This window comes from Eriocheir sinensis, chromosome 34 (assembly GCF_024679095.1).
Source record: "Eriocheir sinensis breed Jianghai 21 chromosome 34, ASM2467909v1, whole genome shotgun sequence".
NCBI classification, from domain to species: domain Eukaryota; kingdom Metazoa; phylum Arthropoda; class Malacostraca; order Decapoda; family Varunidae; genus Eriocheir; species Eriocheir sinensis.
The window spans coordinates 11993985-12016914 of record NC_066542.1 but is presented as its reverse complement, the minus strand read 5'-3'; the positions used below and the strand labels follow the sequence as shown (position 1 = coordinate 12016914).

General features: G+C 38.7%; 1 protein-coding gene across 19 annotated transcripts in view; it reads right to left on the bottom strand.

Annotated features, from left to right (window-relative positions):
• Window positions 1–22930, bottom strand: part of LOC127007085 (protein nervous wreck-like) — a 107797-nt gene that overhangs the window by 36025 nt on the left and 48842 nt on the right. For 16 of the 19 annotated variants that reach the window (XM_050877649.1, XM_050877637.1, XM_050877645.1 and 13 more), the window contains exons 5-17: window positions 21539–21683; window positions 18704–18840; window positions 12874–12937; window positions 12458–12586; window positions 11518–11640; window positions 10208–10396; window positions 9499–9673; window positions 8991–9094; window positions 8661–8787; window positions 7123–7262; window positions 6801–6905; window positions 6454–6612; window positions 4211–4267 (exon numbers count right to left, since the gene is read on the bottom strand). In XM_050877649.1, coding sequence (XP_050733606.1) covers window positions 4211–4267; window positions 6454–6612; window positions 6801–6905; window positions 7123–7262; window positions 8661–8787; window positions 8991–9094; window positions 9499–9673; window positions 10208–10396; window positions 11518–11640; window positions 12458–12586; window positions 12874–12937; window positions 18704–18840; window positions 21539–21683 — 1654 coding nt within the window. The remainder of the gene's footprint in view (window positions 1–4210; window positions 4268–6453; window positions 6613–6800; window positions 6906–7122; window positions 7263–8660; window positions 8788–8990; window positions 9095–9498; window positions 9674–10207; window positions 10397–11517; window positions 11641–12457; window positions 12587–12873; window positions 12938–18703; window positions 18841–21538; window positions 21684–22930) is intronic. The other 3 variants (XM_050877643.1, XM_050877641.1, XM_050877639.1) reach the window with 2 other exon arrangements.

Here is a 22930-nt window from a genome sequence, read left to right as displayed (position 1 = left end):
AGCATTGAGAGAATATGATGGGATTTTTTAAATATACATCATTTTGCAAGAATTATTAGACAAAACATATGATTGCTGGGTGGGAAGGAGAATGGTAAAGGCATACCTTAAACGGGATAAACATGGAGTTAGTTCAAGATGAATAAAAAAAAAAGTGTTCTCAAAAAATTCTGGCGAGGCATCCCTGAGGCTGGATTTAAGTGATGAGTGTATACATTATCCCTTATCAGTTTCCCATACAAAAATATTGCTTTGTAAAAACATATTTTGTAGCAGCTTCAAAGGTTTTAAATTAATTAAAATTAAAATGAATGCATTGTTTTAGTACTATTACAATTTTGTTTGATAATCAAAATATTGATAATATGGTGAGCATGGCAGTGTTACTTTCTCGACCTGTAAACAATAGAAGACTTGGGAGCCATCCCTTTGTGATGTTAGTGCAGAATTCACTCATAAATGGTGCAAACAATTATAAAGAACAAGCAGCACACTCCACAGTTATAACAATAACAATAATAATAATAATAATAATAATAATAATAATAATAATAATAATAATAGTAATAACAATAAAACATGCCGTAGGGTTTCTTCCTTTTTTCCCTTCAGCAAAGTACATTAACACACCTGGGGAGAAAATTACATTAAAGTGACATGATGAGCGGTGAAGACAAAATCAAGTGCATCATGTTATGTTGTGGGTGACTGAAGTGCAACTGAAAACAGAAACCCTGATAATGGGTGTCAGGCACTTCTTGATGAAATTTCAACGACTGCACATTGATAAGGCTGCTGTTGTGTGTGAACTATGAAACAAAAATGTCCAAGGGAGGAGGATGCACTGTGGGAATAAACTTTTCTGTGAAGTAAATGAACATTTATAAACCCCTCATCACAGTATATGTATTTCACAACACTGACTGGAATGCACAAACTACAAGGTTTATGCTGCGAGGATGGATTTATCAAATTCAGTAACATTAATGGCTGGCAGGACTGTATATTTTAATTTTGTTTCTGTAAAAAATTAGCTCCATGTTTCCATATCTACAAAAAAGTTAATATTGGAAAAAAATGTATTCATAAGAAAAATAAGTAGAGAGCCAATCAAAACTAAACAAATACACCATCCAAGTGTAAAATAAGACCTAAGTAAGCATGAACTAAATCAACAGAAAGAATAAAATATAACATCTAATACATACAACTGAACTTTCAAAACAATACAACTGTGACATACTGAAAGGACATGAATGTGTTCAGAGAATGCTTCACTGATACAATAATTTTTCACTTGAAGACTTTACTTTTGTGTATGTGGACTTGGCTGAAGTTGTAAGTGCATATGCATACACACACACAATAAATAAAATAAGAAACTATTTGAATCTGTGTTTTTGCATTAACTGTGATACAGTTCCCTTGAGCACTCCTTGACTCACAACTACAGTCAACAAGTGGTAAGGAGACGGGGGAGGGAAATAAAAAAACTAAACTTTACCTACCATACAAACAGACTGAAAGGAAAACAACTAAAATAAATCACAATGAAATGAAAAAAAGGTTTATGGCCCAATCAGTGTGCAAAAATGTTGAGGAAGAAGGTATGTAAACAACTCTAGTAAAGATAAAACATTAAAAAAATTAGCAATGATGATAATGAAATATACAATAATAATATTAACAAGAACAATGACAACAATAATAATAATAATAATAATAATAATAATAATAATAATAATAATAATAATAATAGTAATAATAAAACATTGTACGAGCACTCCACAGGCAGGGTTCGGTGAGGGTGACCTAAGAGGAGAGTGTGGTGGAAAGGGTGTGTGCTGAGGAGACACCACAGCGAGACACAGGGCCAACCAACGAAGCCACAGAGTTTGGTGTGTGTGTGTGTGTGTGTGTGTGTGTGTGTGTGTGTGTGTGTGTGTGTGTGTCTGTGTGTGTGTGTGTTTACCTCGTTGTAGTTTTACAGGGCCTGGGCTTACGCTCGAGTGGTCCCGTCTCCACATCTGTATTTGTGTGTGTGTGTGTGTGTGTGTGTGTGTGTGTGTGTGTGTGTAGCAAGTGTGTGGTGTAAATGTGGCCATCAAACCATGCTCAAGGTATTCAAACACATTGCAAAACTGCTTGTAGATAAATGTAAGAACACACACACACACACACACACACACACACACACAAAGACACACACACACACACGCACACACACACACGAAGAGACAATCACACAGACACACACACACAGACACTGATAATCATTATGGTTGACTTGTGGATATCAAACATGTACTCATATTAACTCCGTAAGACTACACACACACACACAAAATCAACTATGGCACAGGGAATCTACAGGGGATGGATCGGGGCAGCGACAGGCCATAACCCTTGGAATAGTTAATGCACTATAAGGGGCTGCAAGATTCTCAGCAAGGGCAAGGCACTATACAGGATGTGACCAAGGAACAAAGGACTATGGACAAGGCAATAAACAGGAGGGACTGATTCGTAGCTCAAGCAACTACAACTCGCAATTTCTACATCTGTAATTCTAGAGGAAAGCTGAGGGACGGAATAGAGTAAACTGATAAAGAGCTGCTCTCTCTCTCTCTCTCTCTCTCTCTCTCTCTCTCTCTCTCTCTCTCTCTCTCTCTCTCTCTCTCTCTCTCTCTCTCTCTCTCTCTCTCTCTCTCTCTCTCTCCTGGTGTGGTGTACAAACAGGTGCTCAAATGACTGGTTTCCGTGCAGCACTGGCGCCTGGGAGCAAGGGAGGAAGGGCCTTGGGGCGCGGGGCGGGAGGGCCAGGGAGGTGATGCACAAGACACACGACTAAAACAGCTGCATGGATGGGATGACCTTTTCCCCTATTTTGGTCTGCGTTGGGCAGATGTAGATTTTGTAGATTTTTTTGTTCTCTGTTTTTTCAGTCTCAAGGAAGTTTGGAAGTTTGAAACACATCTATGACAATAGCAAATGGTAATGATATTTTGGCAGATTTGTACTGACGCACTGAATTATTTTAGTCCATTCTAAGGATGAAAAATAGTTTCAGGCATTTTTTAAGCTTCAATTTTTTTTTTTTTTTTTTGGGGAAGGCAGGTCTCATCAATGATGTCAGTAGCTCACATTATATATATATAGTTTTATATATATATATATATATATATATATATATATATATATATATATATATATATATATATATATATATATATATATATATATATATATATATATATATATATATATATATATATATAGATATATATATATATATATATATATATATATATATATATATATGAATATTTCTGGTGCCTCTTTGTGATGGCATGGCTGCTTCTGGATAAGTGACAAATTATTTTAAGTATCTTCTTGTGGTGAATGTAAGTTGAGATATACAGTCATGGGGAAATTACAATTTTGATGTCAATACAAACTCAGTTCACTGGAAGAGGCATTTTTGCCTTTTTTTCAGAGATGGACTACTCACATCATTTCCACTGCTTGATTAGTATTTCATCCATGTCCACGGTACATTTTGCCAGGCACAATGATGGTTTCAACCAGCCAAGCCTTTGGGGTGGCCAGGTCATTTCTGATGCAGAACTAGACTGAACAAAACATCCCAGCCAACACAGGACACTTGGAGACCATGACAGGTGTGTTCTAGACCACTGTATGGCAGTTCAATGTGACATTCAAGGAGGAAGATAATAAGAAAAATAAGTTTTTACAAGTCAATAACACCTGCAGTGATGAGTAAATGCCAATAGTTTCTTTCTAGACACTTGGTGTAACAAGACATCAGCAGTGCTAACCACTGGAACAGGCAAGACCTCATTCCTGCAAAATGTCTGGCCAGATGGTTTGAACTCAGTGGTAAAAGGTTTTCTTGGAATTTACAAGATCCCTGGATAGCCCGGGACTGTAATACATATCTCATTTCCAAGTGTGCTTAGGCTTTACAAAGATGGCATTAAAAGTTTTCATTGGGATTACATATAGGTATGGCTGTTCTACATATCTCAGTTGGCAGGAAGGCAGAGGACTGAAGCTAAGGCCAAGTGGCTGGAACAGGGTGCAACAGGCTGCATTAAGGTGACATCAGAGGGACATAGGTTACTGGGGTGGGGTAGGGGAGGAAAGTGGGGTGAGCTGCAGCAGGGAGCATATGATGACCAATGCCCACCTCGAAACTGTAATCCATGGAGGAGAAAGAGACGGGAGCTGCCATCTCCTCATCCAGCTTGAGTGTTGGGGGAGGGAGGAAAAAAAGAAAAAGGGATGGGGTTGTAGAGACATGGGTAGTAGGGAAACAGGCAGGAGGAGAAATGAAGAAAAATGGACGAATTTTGTTAATATGTACGTCATTCTCTCTCTTTCTCATTCTCACTCTCTCTTTCTCTCGCTCTCTCAACAGAAAATTAATTAATGAGTCCTCTTTAGAGAAATCCAAAACAGAAGGCGAGTCAAATTTGGGGCAAGGAGGGGGGCAAGAATTAACTTTTGGTTTGTGGGGATAAATGGTGAAGATACAAACCTTTCAAAATGCATACATAAAAAGATTTACTACAGAATAATAATAATGATAGAAATAATGCTTGTAATAATAATTTAACAGGTTACTGTGTTTGTACATATGCATTCATGATATTGGTATGCTAATGGCTTGCTTGCACTTTTTTAGATCAAAATATACTTAATGAATGATATGGCTGTTCATGAGCATAATGCAAGAACCAGCTCTCAGTGGTGTCCCTTTCAGTCCTGTGGAGTGTTGTGCTTAGTCAGTCATTAAGTCCATGGTTCAATCCAAGGTATGAACAACCAAGAAGACTCTAATGACTTCTCTTTTACATTAATACATCATGACTTGAAAACAGAGGGTGTGGGGTCCTATGGTATATTATCATTATGGCTATTCTGATTTCTGCTTGTTGAGGACATAAAGGAGTTTGGTTTCAGCAAGACTGAAGAAATATCTTTGTATTTGGAGTTGTAATGATCTTATCAAAAACTATAAATAAAGCTACGACCTATAAAGAGACAAAAATGTAATAAAATGCAAGTAAACCATGAATATCAAAGAATCAGCATACATAACAAATCAACTGGAGACGGGGAATATGGGACTGGAGTTTTGCTTGTGGTTTGTTGAAATGCATCAAAATGCACCACAGTGAGTGAGACGGAAGATTTCAATCCAATACTATGGGGTTGCACACATTACACGGGAGTATAAAGAAGGGAGGGACCTTGGAAGACACTTGTTATGTGGATAAGGTGGAGGATGGATTCAACCAATCCATTCCCTTTTACAGTGGTCAACTCAGGCAGACACAAACTCTCTACAATGATGATGATACTGCAAAGACAAACATACTGAAAAACAATGTTTTATATATTTACATATATGCTAAATTTATACACATATGTAAATAATGCACCAAAGGAAAAAAATATGCATGAATGACTGTAATAAAAACATTTGAATGTTTTTGGTGTGGGATGAAAATACTGAGAATGCAGAAACTTAGTTGAGCATAAATTCACTTTTATTGTGTAACATTACTGTTAATTGTGTACTATTTCTGTACTTCTGTCACTTCTTACTTATCTGACTAACATAAAACACATTTTCTGAAACCTAACGTTAATAGCAATTATATGAAGTAAGCTTCTATCTAATGATGCTCATCAACAAATGACCAATGAAAATCAAAAACTCAATATTGAAAAGATATTTCATCATAACTTCTCTGGAGATAAATAAAATGTTACGGATTGGCCTATAGTGGAGGGTACTTTTTCCAAGAAAAATACCATGGTCTAAAAACAATTTCCAAAAACAGTCTTGTTACTACATCTTCAATAACAAATTTGACCAAATGCCAGATTCAAATGCCAATGAAGCTCTTGGAGTGTTTCTTTCGATGCCCCAGCCTTCATGGCAGATTTCTTGGAGTTCATGAGATGATACAAATAATTTAAGTTTAAACTGCATCCAATCAGAAGGGGAATATAGCAGTTTGTTAGCTTGTAAAAATTATCATCATACTATTAAACAAAGAACATACAAAAGTCAATTTCATAAAAAAAAAAAATAAAAAAAAAAATAAAAAATAAAAAATCAAGAAACTCAAGCCTTTAAAGCATAAAAAAATCTTCATAATATCAGAAAAATTATACAAAATTTCATCTGGGAAAATGTAAAACTGAGATAAGAAAAATCACAAAGAGTGAAGTAAAATGCATTCATAATAATTAATGGCTGATAACATAAATTATCATGAGTAGTAATCTAAAAAGTAAAATAGTTATAAAACAATAATAATAATAATAATAATAATAATAATAATAATAATAATAATAATAAAAAAATTATAATAACAATAATCTTAAAATATAAATATTGCTAACTGTCTGACTCACTTCCAGGTTGTACTCTATTGAGGAGAAGGAAATGGCGGCTGCATCCCCAGCCTCTGATGGCGGCTGGGCGACGGTGGGCTCGGGAGGAGGAGCAGCAGCAGCGGCAGCTGTGGCAGCGCTGTCTTCCATTTCTATGTAGTTCTGAGGGATGTATCCAACCTGAAGGAAGGCGAGGAAAAGGAAAAAGATTATTTTCATCGTTTAGACACATAAAAAAATGGTACAAGTGTATCGCCTGATGTGAGAATCTGAGCGATAGAAACCCTTGCATATGAGAAATTCTCTGACTCACCAATGGGCTGTAACTTTCAAGTATTTTGTAACACTGAAAATTTTACTTTATTTACCTCTCCTTTGTAGTTGCGTGCCTGTACCCAACCATCTCCATCTCCCTCGGCCATTAGTTCCAGCTCTTCATTCTCCACTATGGAGAGTTCATCAGGGTTTTGAGCCTGTGGTGGATGAATGGAGATGAGACAGTAGATAAGCAAGAAGAATAGAAGGCATCCCAATCAGTGAAACTCTAAAAACAATTTATAACTGTTTAAGGACCCCATGAGCCTAGCTGCTATCCAATATATCACAATTAGGTAGCTAAACACACACATAAACACTCACTGTATACACTGTATCACAATTAGATAGTTAAACACACACATAAACACTCACTGTATAATTATAAAGCACGGTACACTTGGGGAAGGTTCCCACATCCTCCGGCGGTCCATTGGTGACAGGTGGGAGAGGTGAGACTGGGACATCCCCCCAGTCCACAATTGTAGGGTCCCACATCCCTGTGTCTAGCTTCCCTGGGGGGAGGGCAGCAATGGAGAGAAGAGGAAGGAAAGGGGAAAGGAAAGGAGATAAAAGAAGACAAGAGAGGAGTGGAGAGAGAGAGAAAAAGAGAGGGAGGTGCAGAAAACAAAGATGGAGACAAACAGCAGTGCACAGAGAAGAGTGAGCAATAGACCAGAGAAGACAGATTTTGTTGCTTTAGTATGATATTTTTGTGGGTGGAAAATGGTCTGTCATCACCATGACCTTGACTCACCAATCAAACTTACTAAAATCTTGCTAATGACTTATAAATGAATGGGCATACTGGATTAACAAGGCAATTATTATTACTATTACTAAGCTTTTAAGCATAATGCCAATATGTCTGGTAAACATATGCATTCTTGCCATTGCTATGAAATCTATTTTTCCTTTTCTCATTGAATTACTACCACAACTGAATGACACACACACTACCTATAAAAACATCCTTACTAATCAATGTGAATATTGCTTTCTGGGGTCAAGTGCAGCAGTGAATAGATAGAACTGATAAGTGAAACTTTGAAAATTAACTGATAATATATACAGGAAATTATAATGTTAAGAATTTGTTTCAGTATTATAAACTGTCTGAAAATCTAAGATGTTACATGCAATGGTCCCACTGAGGACTGAGTCCTCATAACCTTATAATATACTCAGGAATTATGAAGATTAATGATGAAAATCCAATGTTTTACTATATACTTTCCTATACAGCTACTCAAATGGGAAAGTGATTCCAGGGTGCAAAGGGAAAAGAAATGTGGCAATGCCCATACATTTTACCGTAACAGAAAATACAAGAGACTTGTTTTTGCTGATATACAAGGCTATCAAGTAGTCACAAAAATTGTAGCAAGGCTGCTTGACCCACATTTGGCTGTTAGATTGAGTGACTGAATCAAAAAGAGCATTCAGAGACCACAGACCTCTGCAACACACAACAGTCCCACAGTGACAGTTCTGCTTATCAAAAACCTCATGGTAAGGGGACAGACCATCTCCCAACATTTCCAGTACCCACTGGATGGACTTGTGGCCCTAAGTCATTGATTCCTTCATTTATTAGCATTAGCATTCCTAATAATTAGTCAATGTCTATCAAATGTTTCAAATATTATAGGATTCTTCCTTGGCCCATACTACATCTTTACATCAAGTTTTATGAAAATAGAGTCAGCATATTTTGTGTTGTACTTTCAACAGACATACAAGCAAACAAAGAAACAAAGTGAATCCAAAACAACTACTACTACTCTGACTACTATTGTGGCTGCTGCTACTTTTTCTACTAATTCTACTACTAATAATAATAAAGTTTAGAAAATTGCACCAACAAATAAAGTATGACAAGCAAACAGCCCTATTTCAGCCCTCCAACCCACCATCATCCTGAGTCTGTGCTGAGTCGCCACGCTCAAACTCTGCCGTGCTTGACTCAGCACCGGAGGAGACAACGACGGCATTGCTCTCCACCTCCTCCTTCTCGTACTCACTGGGCGGTGCCTCTCCCTGCCAAGGCACAATTTCATTTTCAGTGTTTAATGGCTAAAAGAATAGAAGGAAATCTTATTACAAAGGGGTTCTCATAGGGATTTTCATTTGCTGTAGAAAATGTGTGAACAGTATACCAAAGGAGAGAAATGCTTAAAAGAGTTAACAAGACAATGAGGAACTGTAAACTGTAAACCATAATAATGTGCAGCCACTCTCACCTCCTCCCTGACGGACAAAGTGGACTCAGAGCGGCTGAGGCTAGTTTCCGCGTCCACTCCAAGGCTGTCGCTGTCCAGGCTCTTCGTGTAGTCCTCAATCTCAACTGGAAAGAAATAATAACAGAACTGTCATCATTCTTTTCTTTTCTCTTTATTTTTGCACTGTCTTCCTTTTTTATTTGTCTTTTTGTGATTATTTTACACTTTTTATCTCCCTTCTCATACTATCATTGTTATTATTATTGTTATGCATCTAGAGTACACGTAATTTGGATGTAAATACCTGTAAGAAAAAGGACCTCAAGAGAGTCTACCGGCACTACAAGCAGCATCAAAATAAAAATAAGAAATATAAAAAAAAAAGAAAAAAAAAAAATGCAATAATTTGGAAAGGGCATGGGGGCCAGAGTCGGAGTCGCAACTTTAAAATTTCCCGGAGTCGGAGTCGGAAAATTTTAACCCTGACTCCACACCCCTGATACAGACTTTATAATCCTCCACTCCTCACCTCCTCCTTCTTTCAGCAGCTCAATTCTGGCCTCCATCTTCGCCTTGGATGTCTCGGCACGTCGGATGATGAGCCTCTGCTCGTCAAGCTTCGCCTCGATGTCTGGTGGCAAGTCACACTCGTGCTTCCCTGCCACTCCAAGTTTTTGTATCTTACGTGATGCTTCTCGGATGGTCTGGGGAATAAAAGGTGAGATGGTTTCATAATCAGGCTATAGATATTTATTTTCCCTGTTATCTCTTATGTGGTCTTATAAGAGGAGGCTGATTGCCCTAGTGACAGCCTACACTCAAGTTTAGCAAGCAAATGTTCCACACTGCCCAAAAGTTAGTCAAAGGAAGATATAAATAAATAAATAAATAAGTAGATAAATAATTAAATAAACAGGAAAAGTTGGAAAGTTTCATTTAGTCGGCGCAACATCTGTGGTCATATGTCGCCGGAGAGAGACAGAAGGGGAAGGAATTATAGAAGGGAACAGATACCAGGAGATGGGACACAAGCCCCGATTAATACCTGGTACCCATTCACTGCTGGGTGGACAGGGGCATAGGGTATCAGAAAAATAAACAGGAACAAGCAAGGACTTCTATCATGGCCACCATATAAGGGAGTTCAAGAGAGCAGGTATGAAAATAGAAAACAGAATAGATATGAGCCAAAAACTTCACCGTGAGCCACCAAACAAGATGCAAGTAAGGCGTCTCACCTTGACATCTTTCTGCACCATGGCAACACATTTCTTGCCCTCGTTGTCCAGGATACCCTGAGTGCTTTCATCGTGCACTGTTATCATCTCCACAGAGTCCCCTTCACACGGCTCAAACTCGTACTGAATGTTCTGACCCAGCATGGGGTAGAAGGTCAGGTAGCAGCGCAAGTTGTAGCCTCGGGTAATCTGTGTCAGGGAGAGGATTAGTTAACCCGGTAGCAGCGACGGGCCAAATTTTTGCCATGATATAAACCCCAAAAGATAGATGATGCATAAACTGATCACAAATGCATTGATATATATTATGAAATGGTTTGTGTGGATCATGATTTTTTTCTCATTTTTCTTGCTTAGAGGGGGCTTTAAGAAACACAATCCTCGCAGCTACCAGGTTAAAGGGGTGTGAAGCCGGAATCAGAGTCACCTACTTTTGGATTGAATCGGAATCAGTAAATATATCTCTGACTCTGATTCCTTTATGATAAGTGTTATGTTGTGTGGCTGGGTGTGGTGTGGCTGGGTTTAATATGCCTACACTGTACTGAAGAAGGAGAAAGTGGAAGGAGGTGGAGTTGGATTCAGAGTCACAACCTGAAAATCTCCTGGAGTTAAGTGTCGGGGTCGGAGTAGAATTTTTTAACGTATATACGACTCCACACCCCTGGTTAAATCGGTTCAGGTTGTCGGGTCAACTCACCTTTAGTGCAACACAACCAATGAGTGTCTCCAAAAAGTCTCACAGTCTCCAAGAAACTGAGAGCCAATCAGAGACCATGTTGCTTTGTATTTAGCTAACCAGAGACCGGGAAGGACTGAGTCTCACCCGCCACACCTTTGTTGGTATTACTTCACACATTACTGCACTTATTTTACATTTTCAACACTTGTTTCTCAGTGTTTTGTTAGACTGATTTCCCTCACTGACACATGTAGTTATTTTCTTATTGCAACTCTGATTTGATTCACATGATGTATTAGATAATTGTGTTGTATGGAAAATGCATCCCAAATTCAGGTCTCATGCAATATATACATTCTTAAATTTAATTATAATAAATGTAGGGTGTAACGACCCTTCAAGGCATACGCTCGAGGGTCGTTCTCGGGTGTAATTTAAGTATAATTAAGCATAAGTCTTTAATTCAACTGTTGTTTTACTTAAGAGTTGTTATTCACTAAAAGCTGTCACCCCTTCTCTTGGTGACGTAACAAGGGTCAACTGTACCAATGCGTATGCAAAAGTGTAGTAAATTAATATATGTATCTGAAGAGGAGCAAATGAGTGGGTTGGGGAAGCTGTCACTCACTGTCGTGGCCTGTTCCTTGATCTTGTTGAAGGAGGACTGTGAGGCTGAGCAGGTGAGGAGTTCTGCGCGGCTCATGAGCGTCAGGTACTCAGCCACTTTATCGAACATCTCACATTCCATTGTCTGCACACACAAAAAGAACAAAAGAAAAAGAGAAAAGTACATAAGGAGGTGTAGTCACAGTTCCATGTCATTGTCATTCTTGAAGTCTAGTATCCTATGTAAGGACTTTTATTGGTTTCCTCAGCAACTCATTTCCAATCTCAGACAGCATTTTTTTTATAGTTTTAATTATATCAAACTGTATTAATCTTTTCCTGACTTCACAACACTAGGAATGGATTTCGAGCATGATTTTTTTTTTTTTTTTTTTTTAACAACAAAGGAGGCAGCTCAAGGGCACACACAAAAAGAAAACAATAATAAAAAAAAAGCCCGCTACTCGCTGCTCCTAAAAAAGAAACAAAAGAGGTGGCCAAAAGTAAGATCAAATACGGGAGGATTATATATCCGATGAACAGCATCATCATAATCATAAAATACTATTTAAAAAATGGCAAAAAAAAAGTATAAGAATATCATCTAAAACACTACAAACTATAAAAGATGTGTGTGTAGATTTCTGAAAAAAAATAAATAAATAAGTAAATAAATAAATAAATAAAAAAAAAATAAATAAATAAAAAATAAAAAATAAATAAATAAACAATTAAAATACAAATTAAACACTCACTTTACCTCCTAATTATGCCCACTTTTCTCCCTACCCACCCACAATATCACTCTAATTCCTCTTCTATTCCCTTTATCCTACATTCACTATCTCTTCCTCTTTCATGGCCTAATCTTCCTCTTCCCACAGTCTTTATTTCCTTACTCCCTTTCCCTTCTATCTATGAGATACACTGTTCTCTCTCCCTCTGCCTCCTGCCACACTTACCCTCAGGATTCGCTCAAAGTCCACCTCATAGTAGCGCCGCTGGTGAGCATTGCTGGACACAAGAGAGAGGAGGTACTCGTTGCGGGCACCAGCAGACTTCTCATCGCACAATTCACGCTTGGCTGAGAACTGAGAGGGAAGGAGAGGGAGAAGGAGTAGGCTTTTTGGTTAGGTAATGCTTTTTCATAATAGAGCGTTTTCCATTTTAGGGCCTCTGTAATAGATGAAGCTTTATTTTATGATAATTTACATTTTTCACCATCTTTGGATAATCTACAGTGTGGACTCGATCTGCAGTTACATTTCAGTCAGTGACTTAGGCTTACTAAGCATGATGTATGAGGTGAATCAATTAGTTCAATAATCATTTACAAAACTGTACATTAATAAATATAATTAATCAGTCTGTCTCTTACCTTTGCACTGTTCTTCTGTAATGATGAAATGGACTGAAAGATTGAGCCTTTCTTCCTCTTGAGTCTGTGAAAATGCATTGAAAAAAATGAAAGGAAGCTCCTTTCAAGCAAGGAGAAAATACAAAATGAGATCACAGAGAAATGAATAAAATATACAACAAAAGCTTTGGGAATAAAATTCAATCAATAAATAATAGAGTAAAAGCCAAAGTACAATTTGACTCAGAGAATCCATACTGTTTGTGGATTTATCATACATTTTTCTAATGCCACCACAACTAACACAAAATTGTCACAAACAAACTTTACCAGTTACTAAACAAGTTAAACTCTTACACTAGATATAAATACACATTATGTTATAAAGTTTTTATCTACTTTATTCTTGCTTTTATAAAAAAAGTCCAATCATTTTTGAACTTCCAATTTTCTAGTAACAACCAAACATATTTCAGCCAAACAGCACATCCTCTGTAAGCTATTGGTGAATGGAAGCTCAGTGCACTAGGTATTAAGCCCTAGTGCTGGAGATGAATGATTGGTGAAGTTTTCTGAATGACTGATGTATTAGATATTGGGTCTGTGTTCACTCCATCCAGGTAATTTCCTTTAAGCCTTGAACACTAAAACATTCACAGAGGGTAGCAAACAAATATTATACTTGTTCCTGATTAGACACTACTTTTGTGCATGCCAGATTAATTTCTCTCTCTCTCTCTCTCTCTCTCTCTCTCTCTCTCTCTCTCTCTCTCTCTCTCTCTCTCTCTCTCTCTCTCTCACAACTATAGTCTACATATTTGTTACACATTCATATGAAGTAACACAATACCAAGCACTCAAAAAATCATAATAAAATTCAAGAAAAATTTGCTTCTATGTTGATGAGTAACACACGCCCGCACCTCTACATGTACGCCTACCCACACCCACACACGCACCCACACACAAACACGCACACACACATGCACCCCCACCCACACATCTTATTTCAGAAAGTTCTTTACTAAATTTTCCGTACGCCTCAAAATTCAAATTATCCACACTGAACCAACAAGAAAATGCACTCATACAATTTTCCTTTCTGCATTTAAAATTTTCAGTTTATTTCTGTTGGTAAAAGGAAAATATCCATGTTGTGGAAAGTGATATCATGGGTACAGTACAAAAAAATGTGTGCTGCTAGGCATGAAGCAAAAATTGTGGTGATGTGGTGTTCAGGAAAGCACACTACCTCCGTTAACCCGGTAGCAGCAGGGATCATGTTTCTTAATGGTCCCTCCAAGCGAGAAAATTGAGAAAAAAATCACCCCTCACACAAACCATTTCATAATACATATCAAAGCATTTGTGATCAGATTATGTATCATCTATTTTTTGGGGTTTATATCATGGCACAAATTTGGCTCGTCACTGCTACACGGTAAAGCCACAAATTTGGCCCGTCGCTGCTACACGGTAAAGCCACAAATTTGGCTCGTCGCTGCTACACGGTAAAGCCACAAATTTGGCCCGTCGTTGCTACCGGGTTAATAATAAAAAGGGAGTGTCATTGCAATACATGTGCCAAAAAATTCACACACACATAAAATATGCAAAATACATAAGCTTGTGATAGAGGTAGTGGTAGTGGTGGTGGTGGTGGTGGTGACGATGGTAGAGGCAGCAGCTTGCAGAATTGAAAAATATCCATAACAGAAGTGCTAAAGGAAAAATAAATGTGTATGATAAAATGGGAACGAGGGTGCATATACATGATGGATTAACTCAAACACACACACACAAATAAGAAACTTTCACTTATGAGAGAAACCACAGGGAAAAAAAAAGAGGTTGATGAAAATATAATGGAACATAGAATTCATGTGTAAAATAAAATAAAAATATATGGGCGATGATAACATACGACTAGTTTTAAAGAAGTAACTCAATGCTGATATAACGAAAACATTTTCCAGTTAAGAATGAAAGAAATAAAAGCATGAAAGGGTCTGAGGAACCATGATACATATTCTGAAAAAAATAAAGCAAAATAATGGGAAAAAAAAGAGAAAATAAAAGAGTTCCTGAAAACACACAATATACACTTAAAAATGTGTATACATATAGAGATAGAAAGAAAATAGACAAAATCAGTTAACTCATGAATGCAAATGTAAAATGATTAAGACATAATAAAGAGAATGGAATGGACTGATGGAAAGTATATAAAAAAAAGGGTTGAAGAGAAGGTATGTACACAGTGTATTCCGCCTTCCATTATGAAAACGTATCCATAAATTTGTAAAGGAAAGAAGTAAGGCAAACAGTGACGGATGAATAATATTTTTTTTCTTTTTACAGCACAGAGAGCAACTCCACGGGAAAAAAAAAAAAAAACAAACAAAAAAAAGCCCGCTACCTGTTGCTCTCATACAGTGATAAGTATAGAATGGCCAAAAGAGAGGTCAATTTCAGATGGAGAGGTGTCTTGATACACTCTTCTTGAAAGAGGTCAAGTCATAGGCAGGAGGAAATACAGACAAAGGTTCCACAGTTTACCAGTGAAGGGGATGAAAGAATGGAGATGCTGGTTAACTCTTGCATAAGGGGTTTGGACAGTATAGGGATGAGCATGAGTAGAAAGTCGTGTGCAGCATGGCCACGGGAGGGGGGGTAGGCATGCAGTTAGCAAGTTCAGAAGAGCAGTCAGCATGAAAATATCGATAGAAGATAGAAAGAAATGCAACATGGCAGTGGAATTTAAGAGGAAGAAGGCTGTCAGTAAGAGGAGGAGAGCTGATGAGACGAAGAGCCTTAGACTCCACTCTGTCCAGAAGAGCTGTGTGAGTGGAGCTCCCCCCCGCACATGAGATGCATACTCCATACTTTTCCTCTCTTAAGATGTCTTCCTAGAATCAAGGGCCGACACATTTTAGCGTTATTATTTTAAGCGTAAGATCGGATGCCCTTCCTAGCCTAACCCAAAGCCAATGAGATTCAAACTGGAGGGAGGAGGCAGAGGAGCTTAAGAAGAAAGAACAGAGAGCAGAGTGAGGGAGAAAAAAAAATGGGGGAGGAGAGAGCGATAATGGTTGAAGAAGAAACAGGAAAAAAAGAAAGAAAGATGAATATTATATGAATGATAATGGATGAAAAGAAATGACATGGAGCTGGAAAACAGAATACCAAAAGAAAAAGATAAAGGGAAGAATGAACTCCAAGAAAGAGGATTGAGGTAAGATTAAAGAAAAAAGGAAAACTGGAGGAGGGAGGAAACGAAAAGAGCAGGAAAATAAATGGAGATAAAACATGAAAGAAAGTAGGAAAAGAAAGTTGGTGTAGAGAGACATAATGATGAGGATGTGAAAAGGAAAGGATAATAAAAGGAGATGAAACTAAAGAGAATATAAGAAGATGAAAGGAAAATAAATGGAGAAAAGAATGTAAAAGAAGGAAATGGAAACAAAGAGGATACTAAGGGAAAGAACAGAAAAAAAAGAAAAGGAAAGAAATGAATATAATGAAAAACAGAAAAGATGAGGGAACAAAAAAAGAAAAGGAATCTGATAGGAAGAAAAGACTAAAAATATGGAAGAAAAATGAAACCAGGTGAGAGAGAAAAGGATGTGGAGGGAGGGAAGAGGAAACAACAGGGGAGGGAGGTAAGAGAGGAGTTAGGGGTGGCGAGAATGGCGTTGAGAGCTCTCTGGTGAAAAATTCCATCTTGTTAGGGAGAGTTCTTACGTCTCTCTCTCCTTTTCTTCCTCGTTCCTCCCTTTCCTTCTATTTTGCATTTCTCTCCTCATTTCTCTCTCTCTCTCTCTCTCTCTCTCTCTCTCTCTCTCTCCTTTTTCTTCCCCTCGTTCCTCCCTTTCCTTCTATTTTGCATTTCTCCTCATTTCTCTCTCTCTCTCTCTCTCTCTCCTGTTTCTTCCCCTCGTTCCTCCCTTTCCTTCTATTTTGCATTTCTCTCTTCTCTTCTCTTATCTTCCCTGCTATTCTCTTCTCTTCTCCTCTCCCTCTCTCTCTCTCTTATTCTATTTCCTTTCCTTTTCTTCTCTTTCTACCTCCTCCTCCTCCTCCTCCTCCTCGTTACAACAAAGCAGGATGCCTCATTATAATCCATGGCCTTTCCGTTTCCTGGTTTTCGGTGTTGCCATGTTTCCTTCTTCTCTTCCTCCTCCTCATCCTCCTAATTCTGTCTTCTCACACTCACACACTTCTTTCTTTCATTTGATGGGTTAAGTTTTGTATTCCTGTTCTATTTGCATATGTTTCTCCTTTTGTTTCTAATTCTGCATACAATTTTTTATTCTCTCTATCCTTTGGCATTCTTTTAGTATTGTTATATTCGAGTCAAATTCAAGAGCTGTCCAGAATCTACATATTTACTTTACTTCACTTACTCTTATCAATTCCTTCCCCAGTTTCTTCCTTTTCATAATCATTTTTCTTCTCTTTCTTCTTCCTTTTTTTTTCTTCTTTAAACAAACTTATGGACTCAATTACATGAAATGACCTTATGGTGAAAAAAGGAATCTTTACCCTCACCTCATTATGTTATTATTGATCAATTTTTAGTGAGAGAGAGAGAGAGAGAGAGAGAGAGAGAGAGAGAGAGAGAGAGAGAGAGAGAGAGAGAGAGAGAGAGAGAGAGAGAGAAAACAAGCTAAATAGAAATTCTGAATACATGCTGAAATACACACAAGTTGATGATGATAATGATGACAATGAGGATAATAATAATAATAATAATAATAATAATAATAATAATAATAATAATAATAATAATAATAATAACAATAATAATGATAATAATAACTCCAGTAATAAAGACTAAAACAAAGATGATAATAGGAATCACATTGGTATTTCTAAAAGCAGATAAAAAATAAAAAAATGGATGAGGAGGCATAATGATAATGATAATAATAATAATAATAATAATAACAATAAAATATACATATGAAACAAAATCAATATGAGAAGTGAAAGTAATGAACCAAACCAAAATAGATAAAATAATAATAATAACGAAAATACAAAACCAAAATAGCTACAACAATAATAATAATAATAATAATAATGATGAAAATAATAATAATGACAATCTTCATAATGACAATACAGAGAGAAAGGTCTAGCCACATACACGTCAAAAACAGGAATGAAAGAAGCACTGTAAAAACGAAATGAACCTACCGGTGAGACATCCTACCTCGAGACAATATTTTACGGAGATTATGAAAGAAAAGAAAGAAAAAACACGTATGCATTAATATCATGAGGACTGGCCTGGTGTGGGAGGGGGCTCAAGTATGTATAGGTGTGTGTGTGTGTGTGTGTGTGTGTGTGTGTGTGTGTGTGTGTGTGTGTGTGTGTGTGTGTGTGTGTGTGTGTGTACAGCCCCCTCTCTTCTTCACAGCCTTTGTATGTCAACACTTTAGTTTTAAAAGTATGTGTGTGTGTGTGTGTGTGTGTGTGTGTGTGTGTGCATTTTTCCCTACCAAGGACAAACTAACAAGCAAGCAAACACACACACACACACACACACACACACAATGTATACAGTAACATTCCTGACATGGCAAAATGGAGTTGCAATCTAAATTCTCTCTCTCTCTCTCTCTCTCTCTCTCTCTCTCTTCCTACCCTAGCACCCTCCCACACACACTCAAGCACTCTACTCTGCCTTGAAACTCCATCTCTCACACACTCCACAGATAATCACCCTCTCTCAACACACCCTCGCACACTTTGCACCAGCTCCTGCACGCACTCCCTCGCCCTCTCTTCCCTCTCCCTCTCTCTCTCTATTCATTTCTTCTTGGGGCAGTCGCTCAGCACTCACTTTTCCTCCGCAGCGCTGGCCTTCTCCCTCGCGTCATGAGCTACATGTTCTTCCTCGTAGTAGAGCTTTTTGGCACGGTCCAGCTCCTGTACCTGCGTTTGGAGCTCCCCTTGTGCCACCTTCAGATGGTCCGTTAACTGAGGGGAGAGAAATTTGGTCGGTACAGACGGTATTGTCAATGAGGGGAGAGAACTTTGGTCAGTACTGTCAATGTGGAGAGAGAAATTTGGTCAGTATTGTCAAACGCTTCCGCTTCTCACATCAACTATTTTTAAAGGCCAAAAAGGAGATGAATCAGGTTCTCATGGGAACACCAAAACAAAACCATCAACATGCCTCAGACTACGAGGCTACCAACTCCCGAAGCCTGAACTTTTAACATGTAATAAGGTCCCGAAGCAGTTGAAAATACGACCCCAAGTTGTACTCATGGGAACACCAAAATAAAACCATCAATATGCCTCAGACTATCAGGGTGAGGATGAGGCTACCAACTCCCGAAGCCTGAACTTTTAACATGTATCAAGGTCCCGAAGCAAATGAAAATACGACCCCAAGTTGTACTCATGGGAACACCAAAACAAAACCATCAATATGCCTCAGACTATCAGGGTGAGTACGAGGCTACCAACTCCCGAAGCCTGAACTTTTTACATGGACAATGAGGCCACGCAGAGCTGTAGAAATGCCCTCAACTTAACCATTATCTTTATTGTGTGCAGGGTGGCCATTGCATTCCACCCACATGGCAACAAGGCGGTGAGGGAGGAACATTTACAAGAGAAGGGGCAGTCAGCCATAAGGAAAGAATGTGGTACGGACAAATAAAGGTAGGTATGGAAATTATAGGAAAACAGTTACCGTGGATGAAAGAGGGAGAACACTCAAAGGGAAAGGGATCTGATATATAAAACAGAAGAAGAAAAGATGAATGTCTAAAGGAGATTATTTGATTATTACTGAAAAATAAGAAAAGGAAAGAAAAGCAGAAACATTTGAAAGCAGCAAGGCGGAAGAGAGAAGAATGAAACCACTGAGAGAGAGAGAGAGAGAGAGAGAGAGAGAGAGAGAGAGAGAGAGAGAGAGAGAGAGAGAGAGAGAGAGAGAGAGAGAGAGAGAGAGAGAGAGAGAGAGAGAGAGAGAGAAACTTGAAGGTGATGTGACGAAGGGGAGGAAGGGGAGGAAGGAGAGGATTTGATGAGGGCATGTGAGGAAGAAAATGGGATGCAGGGAGACGAGGGCATTAGCATAAGACTGAGAGGAAAAGGGAGCAGAGAGGCTGAGGGTGGAAGAGGGGCATGGAAAAATAGTAGAAGCAGTATTAAAAGAAGCAGCAGGATTAACATATCAGAAGTAGTAGTAGTAGTAGTAGTAATAGTATGTATGTATAAGAGCGCAGCGTAGGGGGCAATGAAAACGTCGGCGTAAACACCCAAGAGTTAAACAAGTGAGTCGTGGGGAGGGGGTTGCCCAGCGTTGCCAAATTATCGTACTCATTGCATTGCATTTTCGTAGTTCCTGACCGATACCTGTAGCAAAAAAGAACGAAAACCATCAATATATAACTGTTTTAGCGATAACTTTAATTTTCTATCGTTATTTATGTGGTTACGACCGTCTTGGAACCTAAAAATGATAAATGCAGTGTTCAGAGTACGACAATTTGGCAACGCTGGGGTCGCCTTCCTCACAACGTTGCCAGATTGTCGTACTCAGCCGCATATGTTTCCCGACTTCCTACCCCAAAACTGTCTTCTGGGCTCCAATAACGAAACTCATTTATAGTTATCGTTAAAGGAGTTAGATCCTGATGTTTCTTGGCAATAGTTAGGCTTCAGAAACCGGTAAATACTATGCTCTGAGTACGATAATCTGGCAACGGTGCTTCCTCACTCTCTCTCTTCGACTTCCTCCTAACTTTGATGTCTTCCCCTCTAACTTGATTAAAATCCAGAGACAAATATTTTTCACCACGTCTCTCTCTTTCTCCCTTTCAACTTACCTCTCCACCTCTCCAGTGTTATAAATAGATGCTTCGAAGAATAAGTGTATTTTCACTGGTAATAGATCGAACATAATGGCTCTTAAATAAAATGTTAGCACGTAGAAATCGGAGAATCTTGTATATATAAAGAAAATTATGACGCAATATCTATCTATCTATCTATCTACCTGCCTATCTATCTATCTATCTATCTACCCATTTACCTGCCTATCTATCTATCTACCTATTTACCTGCCTATGTATCTATCTATTTATCTATCTACCTACCTATTTACCTGCCTATCTATCTATCTATCTACCTATTTACCTGCCTATCTATCTATCTATCTACCTATTTACCTGCCTATCTATCTATTTACCTGCCTATCTCTCTATCTATCTACCTATTTACCTATCTATCTATCTATCTATCTACCTATTTACCTGCCCGCAGCAAAGTGTGTCAGATGTGTGACAGGGGTGTGGATGAAACTGTCGCGCATGTGATATTGGTGTGTGGGAGGTACCGGAGAGAACGGACGGAGATAATGAGGGTGGCACTGAGTGAGATGGGCTGGGATGTGAATGGGAGGATTGCAAGAACGGAGAGGGAATGGATGCTGCTGCTGCTGGGACTGAGTGATGAAGCAAATGAGAGAATTACAGAAGCCATGGAGAGTTTTCTGGAAGAGAGTGGTGTGCAGGAAATAGGAAATTGGAAGATTTGAAATGGATACTGCTTCTTTTGTTTTATTTTTACATTTTGTGCCGATATGAAGACTTGACTCTCCAACGGGTCACCTGTACAGCAAGAGCAAGAGCCTGTCTATCTATCTTTTTCTCCAGCTCACCTTCTTTCCCAGGTGTATCTTGTTCTGCCGGGTCACCTTGGCGTCCTCTGATATGTTTTGTTGGAACACCTCCACCGCCGCCAGCCGAGCCTTGCCCAGCTTCTCCGTCTCGTCCAGCACCGTTCGCCACACGCTGTACACGTTCCTGAAACACACACACAGATAGATACTTCCTTAAGGGGCTATCACACTGGGCAAATTTTCCGTGGATCTTCAGTCAAACCACAATTTCCGCTGGCGTGGTTCTCCTATTTCCGTGGTTTTCTGACGTGTCCACGATCTTCCAAAGCTACGGTAGATTTCACCAAAGGAAGACGGTATTACTCACCTTAGGTCCTCGTTGAATGTCTATGTGCGCTCAAGATGATAATTCCTGGAGCACACACGCAGATAGGTACATATTTTTAGCTACCAAATGAAACACTCTTGGCTTTAAATTGTTCTGTGCACTCATGGTTAGTAAAAAGACACGCTGTAATGATTGTTTTAGCTTAGTTATTTATGTGGGTTTCGTAAGTTTTGACATGCCAGCAACACACATTCAAAATACGCATATAGTTAGTAATTAATGAACAGGAGGTAGTTTTTGCTTAACTCTTTATGTGTGCTCCTGGGCTACACGTATTTTCCTTACAAGACGAACACACAAACACACACAGCTCAGCCAATCACCAACACGAGAGATTCCAAAGACTATTTCAGAGCCAACCAAGCACTAACAGACACTTCAGAGCTCACTACAGACAGAAAAATGGCATGGTCTTTCATAGGGACGCGGGCCACACAAATTCTATGCCATCTCTTCCCTTTGGCTGTAGGTGTGAGAGGCTAGTATGCAGGTACAAAGAAGAGGAGGGAGGGAGAGAGGAAGAGGAGGGAGGATAAAATAAAGGAAAAATAAAGGAAAGATGGATGGACAGGTGGATGGAGAGGCGGTAGGGCGAAAGGGGGGAGAAAGGAATTAAGGAAGAAAGGAAAGATTAAATGGATGGGGAGGGGAAAAATGATGGATGAATGAAAGGAAGATAGTGAGAACGGAGGGAAAGAAGAATGGTGAGGAGAAAGGAAGGACGAAAAGAAAGAAGGAAAAACAAAAGGTACGGAAGAAGGATGAGGAGAGTCAATACGAAAATCAGAAGGGAGGGAGAATGAGGATAAAGGATTGACGAAGGAGAGAATGAAGGAGGGTACGAAGGGGAGAGAGGAGGGAAGGAAGAAATTATGAATGCAAGGGAAATGAGAGTAGGAAGAAAAATGAACTAGGGAAGAGAGGAATAAGGAGATAAAACGGAATAACAAAGGAGAGAATGAAGGAAGGGAAGCGAGGAAGGAAGAAAGGATGAAAGGAGAAGAGAAATGAGAGTAGGAAGAAAATTGAACTAGGGAAGAGTG